Source organism: Crassostrea angulata, chromosome 2, assembly GCF_025612915.1.
Source record: "Crassostrea angulata isolate pt1a10 chromosome 2, ASM2561291v2, whole genome shotgun sequence".
Taxonomy (NCBI): Eukaryota; Metazoa; Mollusca; class Bivalvia; order Ostreida; family Ostreidae; genus Magallana; species Magallana angulata.
In genome coordinates this window covers 21,428,832-21,449,920 of record NC_069112.1, presented here as the reverse complement: position 1 = coordinate 21,449,920, position 21,089 = coordinate 21,428,832, and the positions used below count along the sequence as shown (strand labels likewise).

The window sequence follows — 21,089 nt, the reverse complement described above, 5'->3', positions numbered from 1 at the left end:
ATCGTTTAGGAGTTAACCCCTTGACAAGCCGACCCTATGAAAATCGTTAAATTGTGAATATTGGGAAGTGACGTCATCGTTTAAACAGATTCCTAAAAGGTTAAGATCATTATCTATTAGATCTGACAGTTTCGTGTAAATCGGTCGACCAATTTCAGAGAAATCGCGCACACAAAGTTGGTTGAAAAAAATTATTTCGAAAAAGAAACCGAACGAAAACAATAAGGATTGTCGTTGAAAACGGAAGACCTTATTGCAAATCAAATTTAATGAGCACATAGCGAGTTTTGTGAAATGAATGCATAGCTGACGATTGACTTAATCGAATGCATCAGCCAGTTACCCACCTTTAAGACCTTAAAATTAAAACTGATAAGCAGGACATAGGTATATTGTGTAAAACATGTCATTCTACCTGCAAATCTTTCACAGCAGGGAGATCTATTTCTACAGTTGTCCATTTGTTTCCAGTATGTTGATTGTACATGTTAGTTTCGTAACGGTGTGGGTTTTTCGGGTCCTCGTATATTTTAACAATTAGCACTGTGATCGAACGACGACCTGTCAGATCAAAGTCTGATATACCGTAATCAAAACGAAGGCACCGATCAGCTCCTAAAATTATATCATGACAAGTGCAGATTGGAGGAATAGCTAAAAAAGAGAATAAAACGTTCATTTTGTTTCATATTCAACTTTAAGTTTAATATAAGGTTTCTTTTATTCTTTCACTTTTTTTTGTTTTTTTTCTTTTTCGTAGTAACTGTAGTATTTTGAATAGATACATGTCTTAAATTAACTAGATAATAAATAATAAAGTTATAAATGCAACTTTACTTTCGAATATAACAGATGTTACAATGCTCGCTTTTTGTCCAAAATTGAAGTTATTAGTAAAAAAATAATCCCTTAGAGTCGCCATGAGGTAACCATCTGAAGCAGTTGTTTGAATACCGTTCATTTTTACATCCTGCAAATAAAGTATTATATATACACGATTAAATCAATGAAACATTGAGTATAAAACATTTTAGCATCAAAATATACAATGGAACTAACTTGAAACAGAATAGTTTATAAAAATTGAAAAACCTATTGTAAGGATGATTTTTTCCCTATATAATATTGTTTTGAAAAATACACACATGAGGGTTTTAAAGCATATTATTATTTTTTTTATTATTACTGTTTTCATTTTTGTTCTGTTGTTTTTTGTTCTTTGATTGTTTTTTTTTGTTTGTTTGGTTTTTTTTTGTTTTTTTGTTTTTGTTTTGTTATTAGTTTTTATTTCTCTTTTTCGGGTGATAAATTATAACAATGGGTAAGAAAAAAAACCCAGTTAAACAAATTGACTTTTAAAACTAATTAAAATTAATATGTACATTAATCCATATTAACCTTATTAGTAGACCATTTGATATCCGTTCGTGGTAAATGAGTCATTAGTGTTGTGAAGTCTTCCTCAAAGCTGTCCCCCACAGTTGCAGAAGCTAGACAAAAAAGATAAAAAAAGAAAGAGTCAAATCTAATAGGAAAAGCCCCATGTCTGTTTGGGTTAAAAAACGAAAATGAAAAACTATGAAATGATAACCCAATAATTAAAATTCATTATGTTTCATTACTTATATAAGTGTTTCCCTTATGTAACCTATTCTCGGTTTAATCGCGGCGATTTTCGAATTATTGAAAGAGAGTCAGGGTAAATTTAATACAAACTATGTTATTGAATTTTGAAATTGTTAATGCTGTTATAGCAGTATAAAAATATGGCGAAGAAAAAACAAACCTGTTATACGTTACATTACACATTCGCTTTCGTTTATTATATTACATGTTAGTGTATATGAGGTTATTTTGTAGCCCGCGTAATGTACGCCCCTTCTTCACTTGCAAACAGTTTCGCCCCGTCTTAAGGACGTTGTTTACTCATGGTTTGAATTCTCAAATCCGGATTGTTAAAAAGTTCAATTTCATGAGTAAAATTTGTTTTAAATACAAAAAGTATTTATGAAATGAACTATTATTGACATAACAATCGATATTTTTACTTAATTATGGAATTAGGCTCTGACACAGTTTGACCTTTAGCAAAACTGAGGAAATTCGGGCCAAATTTTTCAGATTTCGTTTTCCACTTAAATTTTTTTGGTAGTACTACTATATTAAAAGTTAAGATTTTATTTGTTAGTCAGCATAATTTTGCACATTTCCTGTTGGTTTTATCTTGCTTTTTCGTTTAGATAACCGTATAGCACACACAACAGAAATATTGAAAAATGCTTAAAAATGATAAAAGACACCAAATCTCAAAATTTTGATCATTGACCTCATATAAAAGTTATGCCAGCAAAGAGAGGTCAATATACGTAGTTTATTACTGTAAATGTTTTAGCATTATCATCATTCAGTTTTTTGATATATTGAATCAAAAATGAGTAGTAATATGAAAACTGATAGAGGAAATTCGGACTAGATTATCTATAAAAAGGTGTGAATGAAAACTTAATGTTTTGTATCCATTTAATGTCACTACCATTTATAAACTGTATTTCATTTGTTAAAGAGTTAAGCAATTTGTATTATTGTCAAAATTAAGAAAATCTTAATCATAGTGTAACATTTTTATGCATTTTTCTTAACTTTTCAAAAAATATTCAATTGCCATTAACTCAAAAAGTAGGTCATTGACCTACTTTTTTGAAAGTGAAGAATAACACTACCATATAAGGTCTATAACACACAATAGTTGGTTTTTCATTATCATCAGTGGAATTTTTTATATTCTGAGTAAACGTCATCCTTAAAATAGCCCAGACACAGCTGTGTTTTAAGAAATTTATGATGAGACAGTGGAATTCGCCAAGACCTAAATTAATAAAGAGATAATTTTTGACATTAGAATTCGTCCAGACTTAAATTTGCCCTCGGACAACGAGTGATAAAGGAGCAATACTAAAAAAGAGGGGAATATTATCCTGCATACAGTATATAAATCAAGGTATACATGTACCTGTCACTCTGTCACAATTGGTTCCAGAATATCCTTTGGTACATAAACATACGTAGTCTTTGGTATTAACCCCATCAACACACGAAGCTGGGTACTTGCAAGGTGAACTACTGCACGCTTTCCAAAAAATAGGTTTTTAGTTAAATACTATCATACATATTCAACACCTTACGGCTTTGGTATTTTAAACGATTAACTTTTTTGTTTCCAGTATTTTACGTAATGGTGCGTTGCATTCTGTTTTCATTATAATTACATTTTTTAATTCTTTCATATGCATTTTTATAGTATTTCTTGTGGCTGTGGGACGACTTTAAATTCGCTTTTGTTTAAATAGTTTATTTTTTAGTAACCTGTGATTGGATCTTCAAGCAGCTTTTGGTGTAGGTACTTTTGCATCATTATTCAATAAAAAACAATATTTTGCCATCTTATTTACTTGACTGTTTTGTTTCACTATGAAAAAAAAGTCAATTTTCAAAAAAAAATTAAACAAGAGGCCCATGGGCCACATCGCTCACCTGAGCAAACATTGATAACTATTTTGACTTAAAACACTTGAAATAATAGAGAAAGTTAATTTTTAGCATAGTTAAGTACCATAATTTTCTTATGTAAGATTAAATATTTTTTATAGAGGGGTGGGGATGAAAATAAATTGTGTCATTTAAATTAAAATGCATTACTGGTATGTTAATTCCAGTAGTTTTTTTTTGCACATATTTGAAGAGTAATGGTTCTTTAAAGATAAAGTTTTCATGCAACTGCTAAAATGTATATTAGTTTGAAATTTAGCACTTATTGTGGGCCAACCTTATCACCTGTAGTCATAATTTGAACAAGTTGAATCTACACAATTAGAGGATGCCAATATTCCAGTTCATTTATTTTCATATAAGAGGTCATGCAATACATATCCAGTTTAATATATATAAAAAGTGGTTTACCATTTAAACGTACTAGAACCATTAAGGCTACAGGCCCTTCATGACGGCATATGATAGTACATGTTATTTCATGCAACCTTTCTTTATTTCCAAGATTAAGTTATGACAAGAAGTACGTGCAAAATCCTATTAGATAATCTGTAATATAAATTGTGTCTGTTAAAATCTAGCTTCATTTATTTGCCGACTCGATATATCCCAGAATTTGAAATGTACAGAGAAGCTTTCATATGCGTTTTGGCTAAATTGGCTTTAAAAATTGGCAACATTCTCTTTGGTGTGAACCCTTAAAAATAAGAAACCTGTCGAAATATGTTTCAATCACAATGGCATGATTTAACTTATCTACAATGAATACAATTACTGGTATAATATATCAACATGAGACATATTTCATTTTAGAAAGCAATTTTATTTAGAAACAAACATTTCTGGTAATAATTAAAAAGAACCTCGTGAATAATTTTTATGCACACACATTAAAAAAAAACTAGTTACTGGTAATACATTAGCTATATCAAATTTTACAAATATACTGTATTAAAATGTAAACATGTAGTTTCTCAGTGTCTTATAGTTATGCATATTGTACATTAAATTAAATGAATATAATGATGAGAAAATACAATAAATCATACTTTAAAACCAGATATATACATGGATATATAATTATGTTAGTCATATGTATAGACAAAGTTTAAATAAATTAATTTAGAAGATTCACTGTTTTTTCATAACCTTTCTCCGAAAAAGCGAAAATAGAAAGGTTATGAACAGTATTGATTTACAAGACATAATTAAATGAAAATTATTTGTCGATAGAATTTTATACAAAAACTAGTAACATAACTATTCTTGTGTCATTTACTTAACTGTAATGCAACAGAAAATGATAAGATAAAGAATGATTTGAAAAAAAAAGTTTTATGATAATTTTGTCATTTGAGTGTGATTGTTTAAGCAATTGTAAAAAATAATTTAATATACTTTATACTTTAAAATGAGCATTATCAAAAACAATAAAGTTTATGACACATTTATGACAAGTTCAATATAACCATACAAGATGAAGACATCTTTTTTGTTCTATATGACACAAATAGTGTTTCGATCATATTATATATTTGCATATAAATGCATGCACCATATGAAATAATACTATATTTGAGTATATAAGCGTTTAGTGTGTGTGAATGATTTTGAAAATGTGAATAAAACTTAGATGAATATTTGTTTGAAATTAAATTCACTTTTAATGCAATGTATTTCTCATTTTTTAATTTCTTTAAATGAGATTTTCTATAAAGTGTACATTAAGAGTACACTGCATCAAATAAGCAACCAGTGTGCAATATTTCTTTTGTTTTTTCTTTATACATGTATGCCATATTGTTTATAACTATGAACTCTGTCCAAAGATATGAATTTATTAGAAAAGGCAGGTTTACCGCCCGCTACAGGCTGGCCAGTGACCTCCTTTCTTTATACTTACCTGTCATTTTTGAACGATTGGAGTTAAGTTTCTTTAGATACAGGTGCTTTTGTATTTATAAGAGAAATACATGCATTCAAGTAAATTAATAACATTGCATTAGTAAAATATATATAATTTTCATTATAAAAATCATATTACCTGGGTAGTTATATAGTTTACATAAAAATGATTTGGCCTTAAGTAATATAAGAAATCCATAAAGGACAAGTTCAAATCAAAAAAGAGAAGGAAGTTGTCATATTACTGAAAAGATGTCTTCTTTTTTTGCTCCTATATTTTCGACCAACATCGTACATGTAATAACATGATTTAATATACATATAACATGCACTCACATGAAGGATTCGTACATATTATGTGTGTATTGTCCGTATAAATAAATATTAAAGAATTTTAAAAAATGAAGACAGATTGACATACATTTATTGTATTGTAAGACACCAACTTTTGCTTGATATAATACATTATTATTGAATGAAGTCATTGATAACAGCTATAAAGATAATAATGAAATAATATTAAATTCAAAGACATATTTGAAAAAATAGTTTTTCTAGAATATAGGGTGTAATTATTCATATGAGATGCAAACAATTTTGATTTGAACTATATAATCTAGTATAGACTGTATAAATATATGAGTACAATTTAACTTCTATCAAGTTATTATGAAAATACAACAAAAAATATATAAATAAAGCATCAGTATACAATTCTTTTTAGGAACAAATAAGTGCAGGTGCATGATTAATCAGTTTTTTTATTTACTCTCTTGTCTTCTCTTCTTCAGATATTGCCACATTCTGTTTTGCTTTAATATGAAGGAAACGTTCAATTTTTAATGTGGCTTGTGCACAGTATTGAAGTTGTTTACATGACTTCCAGAACTGCAATTCACAGTTAACTCGCATGTAGTTCATTTATGGAGTGGCTAGTGGTTATTGGTGTTAGGCCAGTAAACCAAAGGTTGCTGGTTAAAATCAGCTGTGGTCACTTGATGTTTTGTTGTCCCTTACACAAGGTTCTTTATCAATCTTTGTCTCAGTCCACCCAGCTGTAATTGGTTACGAGGAGTAAGCTGGGAGTTAAGCTGTGATAGACTGGTGTTTTATCCATGGGGAGTCGGTGACTGTAATCTGCTTAGCACCTTGGAAAGTGGGTATAAGCACCGGTCTTGTGCACCTTCATGGCTTGGAGAAGGATTAAATTTAACTATTTTTAATCAGTGTTTTTCCTCTTATTGATGCAAGTGTGCAAATTAATATTATCTTAGAATATTGAAGAAATATACACAAATTTACACATGTTCACTGTACAGTAGCTTTGAATATAAGACATAGGCATTTTTTGGTTCAATATATGTATATATAGACATAATACAATATAATGTATGAATATAAAAATATTGGCATAGTCATGTTTTAGGTGGGAGAAGGAGTAGAATTGATGAAAAAAACATCAGTGAAGTGGATGATATCTGTGTAAATTTGGGCTAGAAATTAAAAATTGAGAACAGATTTAACAAATTCTCTACATTCAGAAAACAGTGGAATTGTTACAAATCAAATGCTCAATTAATGATTTTAATCCTCATCCCCCTTGAACCACTGAATCTATGACACTGCCAAAAGCAAATAGTTGGTGTCTTACAATACCTATATATTAATTAACAGACCATTTGTCACCTTTTAAAGGTGACCATTTGTCACCTTTTAAAGGCGACAACTGGGATGAGGGAGGGGGCATTATTTTCACATCTCCCTCTGATGAGTTTTTACTTTGGTGCCCCATTCTCTTTAAAACACAATTATTTCATTCAAAAGCGCAGTATATCATTTTATGATCAGACCAGTATGCTTCAATCACATCTGTTGCACATGGGGCTATGTTTGTAAAAATCAGGTCCAGCTGAGAACCGGTATTATGTGTAGCCTTTGTTACAATTTGTTTACATTTAAAGCATTTTTCAAAAAAAGTTAAAAAGTCAATATGCCCAGCAAACAAATCGAAATTGAAATCCCCTAAAAGTACCAAGTCCTTCTGGTGTTCAGTCAAAGGCTTAAGATGTGTGTTTACATGTTGCTTGAAATTTTCCAAAGAACATGATGGGTATTTATAAAGTATGATAACTTGTACATCTCTACTTTGGCTTAAATGTACATTTGCAGTGATGAACTCCAAGGAACCATTGTTAAACTTTGAGATATACGTTATCTTGTAGTCATTTTTCACATACAGTGCTGTTCCATGATGTGGACGTCTATTCAAGTGACATGAAACCTCATTATTAAATATTGCTGTGTAGCCGTGTAGTTGAAAATTGTCTTCATCTGCACTGCATAGTCTTGTCTCAGAGAAACCAACTACATCTGACGCTAGAATATTTGGCTCACTTTTTACTTGTGAAAAGTGCTTATGAAGTGACCTACAATTGTTGAAAGCAACTTTAAAACAATTAGAATTGATTTGATACATTGGAACATAACAAAGATGCAATGGCGCCTCAGTTTTCATTCTTTCCATTTCCTCAAGCACTTTTTCATCCATAGCTAATGCGTGCTCATTGAAGTTAAGGATGTGTAGATTATCTACTGACCGTACTCGACTTAGAGCAACATAGTGAATGTGTGGAGTTTTCCCAATTTTAGTTTGAGACAAGTCAATTACAATTTCATCAACAGTGCACCCTTGAGCTTTATGAACTGTCTTTCCTGCAGCTGGTCGCAATGGAAACTGAATTCTCTGAAAAGTATTATGATTCAATACAAAAGACCGCTGAACTTCAAAAATAGGTGTCCAGTCATCATTTATTCCATCATGAAACAAATGCTTGTATTTTTTGCGAGTTGACTTTCCAACAGCAGAATCAAAAAAATTGACCCAAACTATGCTTGGTCTTGATATGCCTTCCATTTTGCTTTCAATCAGTTGAACTTTACATGATGACCCATTAGTAAGCCCATCAGAGACATCAACATTGACCGAGATATCGTAAATCATCCCAACAGCAAGAATCAATATTTGCATTAAATTGGCAGTTTTGCTAACATCATCCTCATTTACTAAAGACCTGAGAAGCTTTTGTTTCACTTCCTTTGAGTAATCTTTGATAACAGTATCAACTGATTTCACTATGACCTTTTCTCCTTCAAGTCTCTCAATCAACTGGTTGTTGTATGCATCTACTTTAGAGTTCTGAGTAAAGAGATGTGGAGCATGGTTTGGATAATTTTCATTTGTTTCTGTTATCATGCATCTCTGAATTACATTCTTGTCTTCTGGTGTTAATTCATTATAACGAAGGCGATTAAGCAGTTGTGCAAACTCAATATCATCTTTTTGTCTCATTATTTCATCCAATTCAAATACACAAAAGTGTTCCCTCCAAAGATTGCTTGCAAGAGCTTGGGCATTACATTTTAAATCCTGAAAGATCCAGCTGTCCATCACAGGTTTGAGTTGAAAAAAATCACCAACTGCTAAGATACTAATACCACCAAATGGCTTTTTGATGCCTGTAAGAAGTTGCAAACGACTGTCAATCAGAGCCAAAGACCTATTGCCTACCATTGATATTTCATCAATTATGATTATTTTCAGGTTTCTGTATTTGGTACGAAAAGTATTCAATTCATCGCAGTGTAAACTTTGTTGGCTTTGATTAATTTTTTGATGAAAAGCGGACGCTATGGTTGACCCTCCAATGTTATATGCTGCTTTTCCTGTGTACGCACAAAGAAGTATTCTAACATCATCTGGGCTTCACCTTCAGTTGAACATAGATATCGGTGCAAAGCTTGATAAAGTGCTCTTATCAAAACAGATTTGCCAACACCAGCACCTCCAGATAAAAAAGAATAAATCGGCTCTTTTTCCGTTTTGACCCAGTGCATGACATGATTGAAAAATTCCCTTTGCTTCACATTCAAACTTTCCACCAATTTCAAATATTCATCCTCTGGCAGTCTAACAGAACTTTCCTCTGTAATTTGTCTTGATGGGATACCAACATCTGCTCCAATATCATATATTCTTTGTTCAACTGGTCTCTCAGGGTTAAACTGGACATACTTTTCTGATTCAAAAGATCCTTCAGCTTCATCTTCTGCCTCTGTTTGCCGAGTATTAGGTGCTAATTCATCAAAAGCGTCTGTTAATTCATCATTTGCTATCTGTAATGCTGCATCTAGCATTTCAGCATTAAACTCATATTGCTTGATTTTATGAGCCAAAAAAGACTTTCTAAGACTAAATGAATTTTCAAAAGTGTCAGTTCCAGACAACAGATCAACTGATTCATCTCTCCAGGGCAAAAACAACATTAACTTTTCTCTATAGTAATTTTCAGGGTCTGTTTTTAGATTGAACCGGACATATCTAATCACTCTAGGTACTTTGCGACGTCTGATGATAATGCCATTCTTTAGAGTAACAAGTGTATCACTCTCATTAAAGTCAACATCCGACTCATCATTTTCATCATCATTTATTTCTGTTTGATCGAATGTTTTTTCACATTCTTTTGGAAACACTACATCAAGTTGAGATACATAGTCAGCTAAACACCAGTTTTCAATTTGTTTAGGTCGTTTTGCGTATCTTTTAATAACATTACTGCATTCAACATCTGTAGAATTTGGTGTCAACTTTTCCAATTCAGCATCTGTTTTGATGAGAATTACTCTATCATCAGAGGGACTTGTGTTGATAAAAACAACATCTCTTGATGCTTTTGTTAGAGGCATTTGCAACACTAAGTATGCAGCTTCTTGTGCTCCGACTTCCACGCTATTGAGAAAATGGTTTCCAATATGACGCACTTGTCTTTTTATGTCAAGATTTCCTTCTCTAGCTTCTTTTGCAGCTCTGTTCAGTAAATCACTCATTCCTCTTTGAGATTTACTAATATATGAAACAATATACATTGCACAGGCATATGGATCCAAGATAAATTGCATGTCAATGTTTGCTTTCCAAGCATCTAGAACAACACTGTTGTAAGAATTTACTCTCATATCGCATGGCTTTCTTTTAAGAAAAACCTTTGGACCTCTCAATGAACTCCTAATGCATTTGATGTAATCTTCCTCAGATATTTCTAAGACTGAATCTAGGAGTTCCTTGTATGATAAATCACAGCCATTTTTCGACATATCATTCAACTTTTTCTGAATTTTATCGTACATTTTCCTGTACTTGTCAACATCAGCATCTAAAGGTTCTAGAATCATAGACTTTTCTAAAGGAGGTAGTGGAAAGCCAAATCTGCATACATCTTTTCCTCCCTTTTTGCATGTTTGAGAATGTTTATGTACTTGTAATTCTGTCAAGTCATCATCTTCATTCTTTTCACATTTCAAGTAATGATCTACAAAATCCAAAATCTCTTTTTCATCATTTTCTTGATATTTTGGGGCATTTTCAATCCAGACAACCATATGGACATGGGGTGATCCTCTCTGCTGAAATTCAATTCTATAAAAATAGTCTTTCACTTTGCCGATTGGATGATGGTCACTTTTCAAAACAGAATTTAGGAACACCCGAAACCTATGGTCAAAATATCTGGTGCATGTAATTGGATCTTTCTGTACCATTTTTGATTTTTGAAACCATGACATATTGTCAATTTCTTCATCTGTATATTCCTTTACATTGTTTAAAATGCCCAGTGCTCTGATTAGATCAGTCCATCTTGTATCAGCAGCAGACAGAGACATGAACCATGTTGGTAAACCTAACTGTCTGATCATGGCAAATACATCTTTTTTCCGAGTTTCAAGATATGCAGGTGAATTTCGTAACTGTCTAAAGATAAAATAACCCTCATTGTGTCTAACAAGACTATCGACATGTTCAGGATTTTGCACATCGTTTGCTGTGAATGTTTTTCCCTTAGTTTTACATTTTCTCAAAGCTAAATTGCATTTGTCAGTAACTTGCTTCATTTGTATTTTTTTCAACTTAAAAAACAAGTTTGGAACAGACTGTGCTGCACGTCTATCAAAACTTCTCAATTCCCACTTGACTATGTCTGCATATGAAACACGCAGTTCTCTTTCTTCATCATTTAATCTTTTCCTTCCACAAAAGATTGTAGGAAATGATAAATATTCAGCAGCCTGATCTTGATATAAGCTTAGTGGACGTTATCCTTCACCAGGGGCAAATGTGTAAACCTCATTCATGTCTCGTGATGCATCATCTAGCAACGTATCACAATTTCCATCTCTACCAATTCCATCTACTTCACAAAATTCATCATTATCAGACTCCAGACAATCAGTATTTTGGTCCCTTCTTGACTGTGTCTGAACTAATTCTTGAACAATTTCGTTTGCCGAGGTTGTGACTTCTTGAAACCAGTTGTCATCAACATTGATATTTGCGTTCTTGTAGAATTCACTATGGTTCATAAGCCAATGCAGTGCTATCAGTACTTTTGCTGGTCGTACATTTTCATGATAATCGCATTTTTGATACGACAATTTTTTCTTCAATTTTACGGGAATTGTGACATTTTCATCTAATTTTCTAGGTAAGCTATTTATTGTAGGCTGAATATCAACTGGGACATTCACAACATTTCCTCTGGCAGAATATTGTCCACCTCTTGGTAACTCTCTAATTTGCATAAAAGGAATTCTCAAAGACACAAGCCTTTCCTCTAAAGGGAACAAATCTAATTCCATTGGTTTTTGTGGCCATGTCATACCATTAAAAACAGACAACTTTGGAGTTTTGTTTTCTTTTAACGATGAATAACAAGTATTGCAAACCCACTCCTTATCTTGAACAGAACGAGTACTAGTCAAGTATTTGTTTTTAATTCTTTCATCCAGTTTTGTGTTCTCCACTTTTAATACACTTTCTTTAAACCACGTTTGCTGACAACAAGAACATACAAAAATGGGACCATGCCTGATCTGTTCATGAAAATTTTTGATACAGTCATCTATGTCTGCTCCAAACTTGAGCTGTCTTTGTCGTTCATTTGCTTTGTTACAGTATTCAACATCTGTCCTCTTCTTTTGTTTCTGTTCCCTATTATGAAATTTTTCATTTTCACGATATGAAATGATACATCGTTTAGCTTGCTTTTTCAATCTTTCTTGTTCAAGGACAATTGGGATCTTTCTCTTTAATTTTCTGGCTTTTGTCTCTCGTTCATTCTCTTTATTTCTTACATTAATGTTTTGTCGTTTATTCCTTCTAGCAATTTTGTCGATCTCTCTTTCATTTTCTTGAATTTGAATGCTTTGCCTTTTAATCTTTCTTCCTGCTGTATTTTGAGTTCTTTCCTTTTCTTTAACATCGATACATTGTCGTTTCAACTTTCTTCCAACTGTATTTTGTGTTCTTTCCTTCTCTAACACTTCAGGATTTTGTCTTTTCAGTTTCCTTGCACTTTTGTCCATCTCTCTTTCCTTGTCCTGAATATCAATACATTGTCGTTTTAATTTTCTTCCAGCTGTATTGTGTGTTCTTTCTTTCTCTAACACTTCAGGATTTTGTCTTTTAACTTTTCTTGCAATTTTGTCCATCTCTCTTTCCTTTTCTTTAACATCAATACATTGTCGTTTCAATTTTCTTCCAGATGTATTTTGTGTTCTTTCTTTCTCCATCACATCAGGATTTTGTCTTTTAACTTTTCTTGCAATTTTGTTCATCTCTCTTTCCTTTTCTTTAACATCAATACATTGTCGTTTCAATTTTCTTCCAGATGTATTTTGTGTTCTTTCTTTCTCCATCACATCAGGATTTTGTCTTTTAACTTTTCTTGCAATTTTGTTCATCTCTCTTTCCTTTTCTTTAACATCAATACATTGTCGTTTCAATTTTCTTCCAGCTGCACTTCTAGTTCTTTCCTTCTCTGACACTTCAGGATTTTGTCTTTTAACTTTTCTTGCAATTTTGTCCATCTCTCTTTCCTTTTCTTTAACAGCAATACATTGTCGTTTCAATTTTCTTCCAGCTGAACTTCTAGTTCTTTCCTTCTCTGACACTTCAGGATTTTGTCGTTTCAATTTTTTGGCAAGAGCATCTTTGCATCTTTCTTCAGTTTTAAATTGTGCGTTCTCTCTCTTTCTTGATATGTATTCTCTCATATAGCGTTTTCTGCATTGCTTCTCACCATTTGTAATAGATGGAGTTTCATCCATTTTGTAGAATTTTTTCTGCAGTGGGTCTCTCTCTGGAAAACTGTGATGCAAAGTACTAATTGAGATTGGTAAGATTTCAAACTGCATAGAAAAATCAATATGCATGCTGTTGTACATGTTGTACAAATATGTCACCAAATCATCAAGACCCTTATTCATTACCAACACAGAATTGCCCTCACATGCAGACATGCCATCACGGTCATGTGAATGAGAAATCGAAGAAATAATATTCAGTGTTTGGCATTTTGTATACACCAGAACAAATTGCTCCTATCATAATTAGCAAATATCTAGAAATCTGGAATGCCTCATTTAATGCTTGATGCAATGATTTCACAGGGCTATTTTGTTCTCCCGAGACAACTAATCCCCAAATGGTATCAAATTTGTGAATGACGTGATGATTTTCTCCCAAAGTTAAGTTAGTTGGTAATTCATCAAAGTTGAGAAGTTTGTTATGAAAGATTTGTTTTTGCATCAAACTTTTGACCACTGTTGTATACACCTGGTCTCCTGCTATTAAAGTGTTATCTAAAAATTCAGTTGTGAACGAGAATCCTTCATAACATTTGATCAACATAGTAAGCGCATTGCAAGTACATTGACTGCCCCTTGAAAATGATGAAAATCTTGTATCTCCTTGATGAAATGACCCAATAACTAATTTCCTTTGATAAGCCAGGTTATCTTCACGAGGTTGCAAATTATTTTGCATAGTTTTAGTCTCAGAGTTTGTATGATTTTTTTTCACATTGTTATGCAAATTCATTTCAGCAGAGTTTTGACACAAAATTGTTTCACAAAGTTCATTGAGCAAATTCATTTCGAGTTCATTGTGCAAATTCATTTTGAGTTCATTGTCCAAATTCATTTCAAGTTCATTGTCCAAATTCATTTGACAAGTTTTTTTATTTTCCTGTTTTTTTTGTAACCTGAGGCCAGGCTCCTCAGGGTCAACATTGGTTTTACTGTTTTTCACGAGGCCAGTCTCCTCAGTCATTTTAATGTCAGAAATTGTTTTACTGTTTTTAACGAGGCCAGTCTCCTCAGTCAAGTCTGGGTCAGAAATTGTTTTACTGTTTTTAACGAGGCCAGTCTCCTCAGTCATGTCAGTCTGTAACTCTTTCCTGTTCATCCTCCAATACTTCCGCCGTGGCATCTACAAAAAATATCCTTATATATATAGATCACGAAATGTCATGCAAAGACCATTTTTTATTAGAGAGTTTGGACTGTGAAAATAAATTGAACTAGATGTAATTATAATTGGGGTGGTTATAAAGTCTCCCAAACGATCAAAGCTATCATTGGGGGTGGGGATGACCAACATGGGTCAAACTTTACAGACAAAAAGAGTTACTACTTAAATATTTCTCTTTGTGGAATTTTACGAGGTTCTTGAGGGGTCATTCACTGTTTATCAGGTGAATCGATATGACCTAAGGAACAAGAATATATATGATTTAGGAAGCGTTTTCAACATATTCCGGCACTTCCTGTTTGAGGGGGGTCAGGACTACCCCCAGGCCCATGACCTACATAGACCACTTGATGCCCCTTAACACAAGGATCAAGAATACACATGTATATGATTTAGGGGTGGGGATCTCAACCGTTTTCAAGATATTGGGGCACTTCCTGTTCAAAGAGGAGTAAGGACCACCCCCGGAGCCCATGACCTACATAGACCACTTGATGCCCTTTAACACAAGGATCAAGAATATATGTGGTTTAGGGGTGGGGATCTCAATCGTTTTCAAGATATATGGGCACTTCCTGTTCGAGGGGGGTCAGGACTACCCCCGAAGCCCATGACCTACATAACATTTGATGCCCCATTACAGAAGGAACAAGAAAAAATATGGTTTAGGGTGGGGATCTCAACCGTTTTCAAGATATTTAGTCATTCCCTATTTCTGGGGGGTGGGGATGACCCCAGGGTTAAGAACTATTAAACCTCATATATTGCCTATAATTCAAATGGTCCCCACCATTATAAACTACTGTTGTTTACCTGGCATGAACTTCTGTAACTTTTTGTAACCTTACTCACTTGATCGATGAATACACTTGTTTGGGGAAAATGTTGTCGCATGATATGTTAAAGAGCTATTTAATGTATTGACAGGCATGTTAGTAATTACTCTAGTGTACTAAGGACCACCCATTATTTTCATCTTTATTAAAAAAACAAAAACAAATGGCTACAAACTAAGATGATTTTCCATTGCAATATGTCTTTAAGAACAACGATATTCTAGATACCACAATGAAAATGAGTCAGAACTATAGAAACTGTTTAAAGGACATTGTTTTTGTTTACTCTTGCAAATTACCAGTGTTATAAACTCGTCAAAAAAATAACTAGACACTCAGGGCTGACAACTTGTATAAGTTGTCAGCCCTGTTAAAATTTAACCAGCCTGGAGAAAAAATTTGACATCTGTTTACGTTTTTCATTTGCATGTAAACCATTCAAAAATCTGTTATGATTTTGTTCCTTCATAAACTTGTCGTTCTGTTATCATCCACTAATCTCAGCGGAATTTTTTACATACGTTTTAGGAAATTTCTGAGAGTATATATGAACTTAACTGGAACTCTTAAGCATTTTTGAAGTCGTACTGCATGTGGATATGAATTAAAAACATAAACAAGTTCATATGATATAGCTTTCCAAAAATTCAAACATATTTTTATTTAATTAAATGTTGTGAAAGAACTAGGTACGTTAATTGCCAAAAAATGGAGAATATTTTACTGAAAGATAGATAGGAATATGTAACTTCCTTAATCCTAAAATAGAATAGTTTTCATAATTTCAAGTCTTCTTTATTTTTATGTGTGCCGCTGCTCAAATACTTGACCATTTCAGTCATGTTTTAATGAAGTCTCATTTAGTATTGTAATGTATAACAATAAACAATTATCGCATTAATATGATACACTTCATAATGGAACAAGTGAAAAGCTGTCAATGTGACAGCAAACCGGGTTTTCTTTTATGTAAACTGTATCCATAATCCATGTCAACCCTTATCCAGTGAAATGGAGTACCCTACATGTATATGCAACATTTTGCCAAAAAATGACTAAGTTCAAAAGCTAGTATTTTTTTCATAAATTATCGGAAATCAAAATCCTAGCAATATGCACACCTCTGATATATGTACAATTGATCTGCAAAAGAAAAACTTCCTATCTTGAGAACTGTAAGAGGAGTCATCCGTACAATGAGGGTACCCTATATGCAACATTATGCAAAAAAATGACTAAGTTCAAAAGCTGGTATTTTTTCGATAAATTATCAGAAATCAAAATCCTAGCAATATGCACACCTCTAATATATGTACAATTGATCTGCAAAAGAACAACTTCCTATCTTGAGAACTGTAGGAGGAGTTATCCGTACAATGAGGGTACCCTATATGCAACATTTTGCCAAAAAATGACTAAGTTCAAAAGCTGGTATTTTTTCGATAAATTATCGGAAATCAAAATCCTAGCAATATGCACACCTCTGATATATGTACAATTGATCTGCAAAAGAACAACTTCCTATCTTGAAAACTCTAGGAGGAGTTATCCGTACAATGAGGGTACCCTTTTGGCAGCCGCCCGCCCGCCCGCCATTTTCACCATTTTAATAACCGGATTTTTCCGTTGGAAAACCCGGTTAAAAACCACATGTGCAGCTGAATTTCTATAGGAACAAAACTTTAATTAAGATTTGAACGATTTAACCAGAACCAGAAAACTAACATTTTATGTTGATAGGAAATTAAACAATGTTCAAAGTAAAAAGCTGAAGCAGGCAGTCGATGTAATTCAGCATATTTTTATCCTAACAACTAGCCAAAGTTGGAGCAAATTTTACAAAATCACTGTGTGTTGCACTGGTCTGCGATTTGGAAGAGACGTACCAGCTTCAAAATGTTTCAGCCTCGACAAGACAACCCTATTTTATTCCAAGCATAAATGCAAACTCTACTTAGCTGTCATGATTATATGTCAAGCATAGTCTACGTGAATTAAATGCTTGTATTGACTGTTGTTAATTGACCATACAAGGAAGGAAATAGAGTGACAAGAATTAGTTTAAAAAAATGAAAACACTGATCCCAGTTTTATAAACAATTGGCTCAAAAAATATTTACGTCCAGTCGGACGCTCGTATAAACAAATTTGTTCGCCCGTGCCTAAAGTTATGCGTCTCAGTCGGTCAGGCGGACAGTTATTTCAAACACTGAAATTACTATCAGAATTTTTTGTAAATTTCAGATAATTCTTTGGAAAAGAAGAGCCCGAGAAAGTAGTTATCTGTAACATATCATCTTTAGTAATTTTTTTGCACATTACACATTACAAGTATTTAATGCTTGGTAAGACATTTCTAATGATCCACCAAAATTTCAGCAACAGTCATAGAATCATAAGAAAAATACAGAGCCCACAATCAGGGTTTGACACTAACTTTTTTTTTACTTTGGTGGACCGCAGATCCACTGTTCAAGAATATTTGGTGGACCTTCACAAATTCTGGTGGACCTTTATTAATGTTTTAATTTTTGTTTGAATTAATTTACTCCATGCTATTCATGTTTATTAAATGCAATTAATTTGAACATAAACATGTGTAATCTTTTACTTTACTGAATTAACTTCATTTTCCAACATCATCATCATTTCCACTAGTAAGACATATTATATAATATTTAAAAAAAATTTACTGGGTCACAATTTTTTGTAGGAAGATTTCTCTTCTCCCCAACAGAAGAATATACAGAAAGAAGTTTGAGAATTAAATCAGGGAGACTTCATTTTATTTATTAAGTTAACAATGATATTCACAAATTAAAAACTTATATTTAAAATACTGTTAAATATCTTGGTACAGACTATACTTAAAATACATGTAAATTGGATTACAATGTAGAAGCATGTCCATGGCAATAAAAAATCAAACTATTTTTTTTTTTAAATTAAAAGCTTGTCTAATTTGAAATTTGATTTACTTAATCTTTAGTATTTTTATCTCTAATAAAGATAATATCTCATCATTTTGTAAGCAAAGTGATAAATAAAAATCTGTCTCTTTACTTCAGTGTATTTAGGGGTATGACTAACCAAATGACCCATATACCACCGCTATGTAAAGGATAGCCAACTGGTTAAATTATAATTGTTTTACATGTAGTTTTTATTTTGTATTAAAAATGTCTTTTTATTATTCAACTATCATTTTATTGCCAATGAAGTTGATTTACACAATCATAAATTCAGAGAACAGAAAACTTCAACTTCTTTTGATGAGGAAATTCTGATGAAGTTACCGCGTTCATAAAACTTCATTGATTCATTTTTCATTGTCAATTTCAATATAAGAATTTACATTAATAATCCGATTTTCATAATGAAAGTTTAAAACTTTAGTGGACCGATGGTCCACCAGGTCCTGAACTGTTGGTGGACCTTCTCAATTTTTTAGGAACTCAGGCCGCCTGTCTGCCATTAGTGTCAAACCCTGACAATTCTGCTAGGTTTGAGTCACAGACACCTTAAGTTATATTACACCTTTCATAAATAAAAATCGCCCTTCAATCTGCATGTACTGCCTTAGGCCTAAAAAAATAAATTGTGTGTTTAGGGTAACACTGATGAACAAATTAGGTTAGGTAGGTAGGGATTTTTTTTTCTTTTATCATTTTTTTTTGTATGAATCATAAGAATGTTTCTTTGTTTTATATTCAAAAACGTAATTTTTATTGGAAATAAGATAAAATTCACATTCGGATAAAATCAGACATCTAACAATGTTTTCCCCAGAAAATTTTTGAAGCATGGGGGGAAGTTTGTCAGAGTAAGTGCGTGGTGCGGTATTAAAGCGCCTAAGCCGGCAAAATCACTGTGCGTAATAATATAACCATTTGATGAAACGTACTACATGATATGTACTATAACTGATGCATTTTCATGAAATCTACGTCAACAAGTTTCATTTCAATTCATAATTATATTTTAATATCTGTGTATATTTAATATACAATTTTTCTGGGTTTTTTTCTTGCAAAACTAATAACATTTTTTTTTCAAAATCAGTTTTTTAAGAGGTTGGTCCTCACAAGTTTTCACAAAACACAAGAAATATAGATTCACATGGCAGTTCAACATCAGCTTCTGTCCCATTCCACTCCCACTCCTTATAGAAGAGATTTTTTTAGGGGGGGTGTTGAACAAGAAATAGGCAGAACAAGTCCATACAATTACATCAAACTTGATTCAATTTATTCTGGGCAGTTAATATTTCTTGTTTAAATTGGGGGTTCATATGAAAGTTTCTGTGATATCTTGACACCAGTCCCCTTCCCCTTTTACATGTATGTACACAGTCAATCATTTTAATAGGCATACAATATACGATGTTTCTAGTCATGTGACATCGCTTCCGTGCATTTCTGCAAATAACTGTAGTTTTTTTTTCTTTATTGTGTACATTTTTTCAAGTTTCCAATATCCTTGCGGCAAATAAAGAGTTTAAGCATATCGAATCCAAGCTAACACCATCGAGTGAACATTGTGCTATTTTTAGATCTTGGAAAATCCACAACATTCGATAATGGCGGAGATGTCGAAAAAAGCACATTATATGTAAACAAGAAGTAATCACGTCCCTATTTATGCATTAATCACCAATTAATAAACTCAGTTTATATATATCTTAATCATAAGCTAAGTCCTTAAACCGTAAACCACGTGTGCCCCATCGCTGAGATCGATGTCGAAATTAACTGCGCTCACTGCGGGTGCAAGTGTTTTTCTGAAGTTTGAGCGGATAAACGATAACTTTATATCTACTAATTACAGTTTAAAAGATGTGTAATAATCGGAATTTTGCTTTGAAATAAACATGCATAGCGGGAAGCTTGGCGGCACTGTGTGATGCGTGGCGGGGGATCTTCAATGGCGGTACCGCCATGCAAAATCGGCCTGGGGAAAACAGTCTAAAAATGGTAGGATCGGGCCATTTTTGTAGGTTAGGTCGGGTTACCCGAAACACACAACTTTTTTTGTTGGGCCTTAGATGTGCGACAAATGATTAAACGGTGGACGGAAGTTGACATAATTGCAGCATACTTTGGGTAATCCCTTCCAAATATAGTACTGATACGTCTAACGAATATCCAAAAGGCATTAATATTGAATTCCATCAACAGACAAGTTATATTTTGTAATATTGAAACAAAACATAGCGTATGGAAATCTCATTTACATACAGGCCTCAACTTCCGGCCACCCTTCAGACATTTATCACATATCCAAGGCAGTAGATGCAGATTGAGGGGTGATTGTTATTAATGACAGTTGTGATGTACCATTTTGGTTGAATTGGTTGTAAGCTTAGATGTTGAATGACCGATCGGGAGACAGAAAGGGTCGCAAAATAATTTTACAGATGAATCGAGCACAACTTC

General features: G+C 32.9%; 1 protein-coding gene across 1 annotated transcript in view; it reads right to left on the bottom strand.

Annotated features, from left to right (window-relative positions):
- The window catches only part of LOC128174017 (uncharacterized), a 39,012-nt gene that overhangs the window by 6,620 nt on the left and 11,303 nt on the right, over positions 1-21,089 (bottom strand). The window contains exons 10-13 of the mRNA XM_052839665.1: positions 3,011-3,127; positions 1,399-1,490; positions 838-970; positions 416-654 (exon numbers count right to left, since the gene is read on the bottom strand). Of these exons, the coding sequence (XP_052695625.1) occupies positions 416-654; positions 838-970; positions 1,399-1,490; positions 3,011-3,127 (581 nt within the window). The remainder of the gene's footprint in view (positions 1-415; positions 655-837; positions 971-1,398; positions 1,491-3,010; positions 3,128-21,089) is intronic.